The sequence below is a fragment of the Prunus dulcis genome, chromosome 6 (assembly GCF_902201215.1).
Source record: "Prunus dulcis chromosome 6, ALMONDv2, whole genome shotgun sequence".
NCBI classification, from domain to species: domain Eukaryota; kingdom Viridiplantae; phylum Streptophyta; class Magnoliopsida; order Rosales; family Rosaceae; genus Prunus; species Prunus dulcis.
The window spans coordinates 13,763,216-13,770,729 of NC_047655.1; the positions used below are offsets into that span (position 1 = coordinate 13,763,216).

Sequence of the window (7,514 nt, forward strand, 5' to 3'; positions counted from 1 at the left end):
CCTGAGGTTGTTTTTAAAAGCTGCTATCAAAAGACCGTTGCTTTTAAAATAAGCAGGATATTTTATTTTTACCAAACACCTTAAACTGCTTAACTTGAAGTTAAGTAGGTTTTAGTATTAGGATGTTATGTGATACAGTGTATTAGGGTGTATTAGAGGTATTTTTGGTGGTTAAATATGATGGTTTAGGGCTCGTTTGGGACTGCTTCTCTAGGGTGTATTAGAGGTATATTTTCATTTAATTATTAGATCATAGGGTGTACTCAATTAAGGGCTCATTTGGGACTGCTTCTCTAGGAAGTACTTCTGCTCATAAGTACTTCTAACAAAAGCGCTTTTATTATAAAAATCTTGAATTTTCTTAAAAATTTGTGGAAAAGCACTTGGAAGTGCTTAATGAAGAAGCACATAACAGGTGCTTCTCCAGGAAGCGCTTCTATGACCCAGAAGCGCTTCTAAATTTTTCTGCCAAACGCTGTCAGAAGCACTTTTAATTATCAAAAAGCACTTTTTACTCTTTCAAAAACACTCCCAATCATACCCTAATTTTAGCATTCGATTAACAACGCTTTTGTTAAAATGTGGGATGCATGTGTAGTTAATGAAACCAGTGGGGTTGTCATTGCAATGAAAGTCAAACCCGAGCGGCTCTACCTAAAATTGACCCAAAATAAAATGACAGAAAAAGGAGCTAGTGTATGTTTTTGTTTGTACGAGGTTTACCACATCAGTTGGGTTTTTCCCTTGCGTTTCAGAGTGAGTGGGTTTTTTCGTCTTCGAATTTTTATTTGTTTCATAGGAAGCAGCAAGACATCCGTGGGTTCCTGATGTAACTCCCAAATGAGCAAAAAGGCCTTTCCTTTCTTCTTCTTTGTCATTTTCCTTTTTATCTTTTATTTCTTTGGATTCCGATCAGATCCTCCTAAATAATTCCCAATAATTCCTTTTCGCACAGGTACGCGTCGTTGATACTCTTCTCTCTGTTGATTTTGCTTATGTCAATAAATCAAAGACTCTTATTTGAAACAGTGACAATGGATCATATATTTTGCATGGTCATCTAATTAATTAATCAATTGATTGTTTCTTGTTTCTCTTGGTTTGCCAAATTGGTTGTTGATTAATTTAATGCAAATCCCAGTGCATGCTTTTGATGGGAAGAAAATGATTTCTGAGTGGAATTCTTGTTCCTTGTTTTGGGTTCACTTTAGCAATGCATGGGAGTTGTTTGGCCTTGGTTTATGTCATTTAAATCCTTTTTGTTGTTCACATTAGAATCTGAACGACAAAATGGACCTTATTTTCCTTGAGATTTCTCGCAACCCAAATGGAGTATTAGACTCATAAAATTATTTATGTAAAGCAATAAGCACTATGGAAATGATTCTTTGTTTCTTCATTTTTTTTTTCTGTTTCCCAATGGTAAATTGCAACTGTAAACAATTCACTTTAAGCAAAATTGTACTCTAATGGTTTGCAGCTTTTGCCTTTTTCTTTGCAGTTGATAGATCTGTTGGGTGGGCAGTGAAAGCTTGGTGAATGGGGTTTCAGACTATGGCTTCTCAAGCTAACGGCCAGCAGTCTCATTTTCAGCCGTCTCCATTGTTGAGGCAGCCCTCATGGTATAGCCTCACTCTTGATGAAGTTAAAAATCAATTAGGAGACACGGGAAAGCCACTGGGCAGCATGAATCTTGACGAGCTTCTACAGAACTTATGGACTGCTGAAGCAAATCAATCCATTGAGATGGATATTGAGAACACCTCCTCAGCATCTTCACTCCAACGTCAGGCCAGCTTAACATTGGCTAGAGCTTTGAGTGGGAAGACGGTTGATGAGGTATGGAGAGAGATCCAGCAAGGGCAGAAGAAAAGGTATGGGGAGGACATGAAATGTCAGGATACTGAGATAACACTCGGTGAAACAACTCTAGAAGACTTCTTGGTACAAGCAGGTCTTTTTGCAGAAGCTTCTTTGAGTCCTGCTATTGCATTGGATACTATTGAAGTGGCCATCCCTCAGAGTTATCCACATAACCTGGGGTTATCGTCATCCCCATCATTTGGTACACATTCGGATACAACGACGCCCGGGCGTAAAAGGGATGCATCAGATGAATATGAGAAGACTGTTGAGAGAAGATTAAGGAGAAAAATCAAGAACAGAGAATCTGCTGCACGTTCACGTGCTAGAAAGCAGGTACAATTTAGTGTGTGCTTTTGTTTACTTTTTGGTATGAATTATGTTGGTTTTTGCTTTATCTATTTGCCACGTCATCCATGTGGTTCCATTCAGGCATATCATAATGAGTTGGCGAGCAAAGTTTCGCGTCTAGAAGAGGAGAACATAAAGCTCAAGAAAGAGAAGGTGAGGAATCTTTCATTCACGTCCGTTGTTAGTTCTTTCTGTTTTCATTTGTAAACTTGAAATACTATATTAATTGGAATTTTCTCCCAAACTGTTCCAATAATTTTGTATTTGATTTTGATAAAAGAACTAATGCAATGAACGTATAAGGAGTGTCTAGTTTAAAAGGCATATGAATTGCATCCTATGCACAATTGAATCCGATTGTTGACAATGAAACTCCTTGACTATCAAGCCTGGAAAAGATGATAGGTTTTCCACAACCCAAAATCAGGAACATGGTTTCAGCCATCCTTTGATAACTCATAAAAAAGGAAAACCTTTCTTTGTATAGTAGTAACAAATGAACCACAATCTTCAGAACGATATACTTACTTGATTGCAGCTTCAAATTCATTTTCATTGGAATGTGAATAAAATATTTTGGCATTGTATGCACACCCCCTACTAGTGTCTGTCATGATAAATTTGCATTTTAAGGCCCAAGAAGTTGTGTATTGCCTCCCAAGGTTGTATTCTGTGTTGGGTCTTGGGGTATAAATAACAAGTTATTGTAAGAACTCTTATGGATATACATGATTTGTAACGCTGGTTGCAAGGCTATGTGAATACAATGTCATGCTTTGTCCTTAACCTCACTAGGTTGATAAGGTGACCCACACACGTGTTAATCCTTAGGGGATTATTTTTTGAAGACACAACCCCAAAAGATCATCGTACTTCATTGCCGAAAACCCATTTTGTAGCTGGCCCCATTTTATTATGTTTTCAGTTCATGGAGTCTAGATTGAAAGTTTGTTCGATAACAACTTCATATTTCTTTTATTAAGGGGCGAGAGGAGTAAGGAGAATAAAATGGAACAAAGGAATTTCCCCACCAAGGTTTCACTTGGAAATAGCGTACCATCTCTCTTCTTTGCTGTTGTCATTTCTTGTTATTGTGGAATGGTGACAACTGATGATCTTTTTATTGCTTTGTATGTTATTTTGTTTCATTATTTCCTTGTCTTCAATTAATAAGAGATACTTGTACTTACAATCTTGGTAGAATCTTCATAGGCCTCTCAATGTAACCTACAAAGTATTGGTGAAAGCTATTTTAACTACACTATGGAGTCGTCCTATTTAATCTCAATGGCTTAGTCCAATTGTAAAATGGTGGCTAAGGATATCAACCTAGAGTTAGAAAGTTTCATGATAGAATCTGTCGTTGATATAGGCTGATTATTAGTCATTAGTTTAATGGCTGATTATTAGTGATTAGTTTAATGGCTGATTATTAGTCTACAGTTTAATGGCTGATTATTATGGACTTCTAAATAAGTCTGTTAGCTTAAAGTAAGTTCTGATTGTTTAATTAAGGCCTGTTTGTCAGTGCACTTTTGGTAGGATTTGGCGGAAATAGAGAAACTTGAAAGTGCTTTCTGGGTGGATTTCCAAGATGCACTTTGACTTATAGTACAACGTTGTAATAAATTTTGTGATGTTGACATATGTTTTTGATTTTTGGATATGGAATATTTTGTTTGAATTTTATCTAGTTTTCAAGTACTTTACGAAGGATAAAGATGCTTGAATTTTGTTTTATTTAGTCATATTATAGGATTTTTTATTGTGGTTATATTGATTCTATGACCCTTCTCTTAGATTGTATTCTGGATTGTTGATATGGTTCAGAGGAGAAGACCTTCTCTTTCCCTTCTTCATCAATGGTGCGTGAAGTGCAAAATGGAGCAGAGTGTGAACTAGTTTTTCCTGCACTGTCTGATTGTCTTACCCCTTTGGTTAAAGCTATTTGGGGAGGCCAATTTGTGTTGGTCACGATTGAGTGCGGCTTTCTTTTGTCAGAGGCATAAGTTTTTTGGTGGGAGGAAGAAGGGTATGGTTCTAAAAGATGTGCAGTGATGACTATTGTTTGGGTACTTTTGGGGGAGATGAGAGTAAGATATTTGACATGTGAGGGGTGATGAGGTGGATTATCTGTGGGAAAGTGTTTGCTTCCTGCATCTCTTACGTCTTTGATCTCTTCAGAGTTTTGGGATAGTTCTTTGTTTGCAAATGTTTCAAATTGTAATGCGAGTGCTTTTTAGTGTCCTTTTCTTTGTTTGGTTCACTGTTGTTTTTAGGCTGTTTTGGTGCTGTTTTTTTAAGCTCTCCTGATCTCTGATCAAGGGACTTGTCCATTGTTTTGTACTGTTTCTTTATGTTTAATGATAGTTTGTTTCCTATATAACAAAAGATTGTATTATGTTAGTTAATCTCTATCACTTCGCGCATACTTGGCATTATTAGTTATGTTTTTTTCCTCTTTGTTTTTCTTTTTGTTTCAATTTTGTGTGATTTTTTCAATCTTGCTACAGAGATTAACGTCTCTGGTACTCAGACAAGTCACACCTGTTTTAATGCACGAACTACTTTTGGGTTGCCAGAAGAGATCCTGTTAACGAGACCCCTCTCTTTTTTTTTTTCCTTCTTTTTTAAAAAGACAATTACAAAGAAATGTGATGTGGATACCATGGTGGGACTCCTTGAATTTTATTTTGGAGGTGACATTTTGAGAGATGGAGGAAAGTAGTTCCGTGGTTGACAAATTTTGGAGTTGAAGTCAGTGACCCACTTTGACCTTTTTTTGTATACCTTAGTGGTTGACACTTTAAGTGGTTCAGTGGATATTGCAAAGGAGCTTCAGCCAGTAGAGAGACTATTAATTGGTAGGAAAGTTTACAAGTTTCTCATTTGCAAATTCTCAGTGATACAGGGTAATTATGAATCTGACAGTTGAGCCTTTTTTATGCATTATTTGGTTTTACAGTAAATAGGTCTAAAAGTTGAATTAGCAAGAACCAAAATTGGAGGCTGCAGGTTGTGTAGTTGACCTATGAATAGTTGTTCAGCAGCAGTCCATGCACTCTTACTTTTTGGGATCCAATTGTGGAGAAAGTAGAGAAGAGGTTGGAAGAGTGGAAAACAGCATATTTCTAGAGGATGTGCTTACAATTATAAGCAAGTGGCCAAAAGCTTAGAGAAACTAATGAAAATTTTTTGTGGAAAGGTTTTGGAGAAAGGAATAGAATTCATTTGGTAAAAGTGGGAAATTTGGTTTTTTTGCCATGAGAAGGGTGGTTTTGGGATGGGTAATTTGGACATGATGTGACTGCTTGGGAAGTGGTTCGGGAGAGTTCCTTTGGAAAGGGTACTTTTGGCATTACCAGCATTAAACCAAATATGCCTTACATGTGAAGGGTACCTTTCGGAAGTGGTTGGGTTATGCCTTACATGTCAATGGCTAGGGATTCTAATATAGTGGTTAGAGGCTCCATTTCTTCTTTTGTTTCCTTGTTTCATTATTTTCTTGTAGTGGTGGGGAATGGGGAAGTAATTTTGCTTTTCTGATGCAGGAATAAGAATGGATAGGAAGAAAAAAGAGATCCGGACTCATCCTGGTCTTTGGCATCACACCAAAGGTTTCCAGTAGAGAAATTAGAAAATTCCGGCATCGCACTGGCCTTTGACATCACACCGAAGGTGCCTTGGAATCACTCTCCAAGTCAACCTGTGCCTCACACACAAGCAGTAATTCACATAACTTTTTTCTTTCACTAACTCAGCTTTTAAACGCTTACAAAGTAGCCCTTGTTTTAGGCTAATTGGTAAATGAATCTGGAAAAGATCCACATTAATACACTTAAGAATGCTAAAGACATAATTATGAGGCCTAATACATTAATCATGTGACATAGAGGTAGGCTTTATTTTAGTTGGGTTTTGATTAGGGTTCATTTGGTCTAAATTTTCTTTCTCCTGCTATTTTGGATCCATTTTTTTAGAAAACCATTAGTTTTGCTGTGTTAAATGATATTGAGGATATCGGGAGTATTTTGCCGATATCAGGAAATTCCGGGGATACCGGGGAAGAAATTGTCTTCAGCACCCCCTCTTATTGGTGTTGACCCTCGAAAACACTTGCATATCTGGATATCAGCCGATATTTTCATCCTTGTATATAGATGCACATATAGGCAAACTAGGCGATAAAGGGCCTTAGTACTTCACTGGGACATTATCTCAAATATGACGTAGGAAAATTGGGTTCCCAATCAGAAATTACAGAATTACTTGGTAAGGTGGGTTTCGAAAAAAATTTGGTGGTTTTAACTACATTGCTTTTTATTTATGTTATGGTTTGTACTTTATAGTGTGATACAAGGAATTTGTGGCCACAGGAACCTATCTAGCTATTTGCTAGTGTTTTCTGCCTCTTCTTATGGTTCTTATGGTATGGTAAGCACAAAAAACTTTATCAACTTCGACATTAGTACTTGAATCTGTCAGAAGGTCGACATCGTTACCAGCAATGAAGGGATTATTGTGCTCATGTTCTTTTTGGCTTTCTGGAGATGGTTTGATCATAAATCATGCTGTATTTTTCTAATGTCATTTTACCATTCCGAAATGCTTTTCCATTGTTTCACTTTGTATTTTTTTCTCTGCAGGAATTTGAGAAGATGTTGCCATCTGCATTATCAGCGGAACCAAAATATCAGCTTCGAAGAATAAGTTCAGCCTTTTTCTGAGTTGTCTCTGCACCCAGCATTGTAGTTGTCAAGTGTCGGGACTAATATCTTGGCTTCATGTAGGTTCTCATCACCAGATGGCTGGTCGGCCCTGCCACTGATGTGCATCTGACCTTTGAACCGCACCAGTAGGATCCTGTTGTGTATATTTATGATTAGCTGATCTCGTAAAATATACCGCAGCAAAATGTCATGTCTATAGTTTTTAGTTCTGTTTTGCTGGGAATACAATTTCAAGAAAAAAAGATTGAGTTCATTGTGTTTGAGGGTGCACATTGTTATGATTCTATTTTGGGCAAGCAAGGGGTATATATTGGTTTAAGCTGATTCTTTTTCCTAAAGGTAACTTCCCAAATAGTGTCTGAAAAAATGGCAACCTTTGACGATGGATGAAATTTTTGGAGCTCTCAATACCTAAATGAGTTTTTCAGAGCAACAGTGTATCTACATAGAGTGCTGCTTTTTCTACCCTCTTATCCTATTTCCCCACACACTATCTTATCTTTCCACCCACCGATTATTCATAAAATACCATTTAATTATTAATTCAAACAAATTCTCTCTTATTATTAA

At 37.0% G+C, this 7,514-nt stretch overlaps 1 protein-coding gene across 7 annotated transcripts; it reads left to right on the forward strand.

Annotated features, from left to right (window-relative positions):
* The first annotated feature begins 678 nt into the window (after positions 1-678).
* On the forward strand, positions 679-7,263 carry LOC117632250 (ABSCISIC ACID-INSENSITIVE 5-like protein 2). 7 transcript variants are annotated; one of them, XR_004586443.1, is made up of 7 exons: positions 680-955; positions 1,502-2,199; positions 2,296-2,367; positions 3,198-3,249; positions 4,045-5,673; positions 5,766-5,940; positions 6,591-7,263. XR_004586443.1 is itself a non-coding variant. In XM_034365687.1 (5 exons), exons 2-5 carry the CDS (start codon positions 1,540-1,542, stop codon positions 7,040-7,042), a joined length of 834 nt encoding a protein of 277 aa, XP_034221578.1. In that variant the 5' UTR covers positions 679-955; positions 1,502-1,539; the 3' UTR covers positions 7,043-7,263. The 7 variants fall into 7 exon arrangements, 2 of the variants coding, with proteins under 2 accessions (XP_034221578.1, XP_034221579.1); XR_004586442.1 differs by lacking the exon at positions 4,045-5,673; XR_004586444.1 differs by lacking the exons at positions 4,045-5,673; positions 5,766-5,940 and having other exon boundaries at positions 6,861-6,924; positions 7,005-7,029.
* Positions 7,264-7,514: the final 251 nt, after the last annotated feature.

Bases quoted from the DNA above. Each gene is read 5' to 3' on its own strand.
- LOC117632250 (XM_034365687.1), top strand. From the start codon at position 1,540: ATGGGGTTTCAGACTATGGCTTCTCAAGCTAACGGCCAGCAGTCTCAT. The intron at 2,200-2,295 runs GTACAATTTAGT...GGTTCCATTCAG, and splicing joins GTTCACGTGCTAGAAAGCAG to GCATATCATAATGAGTTGGC. The intron at 2,368-6,860 runs GTGAGGAATCTT...TTTTCTCTGCAG, and splicing joins TAAAGCTCAAGAAAGAGAAG to GAATTTGAGAAGATGTTGCC.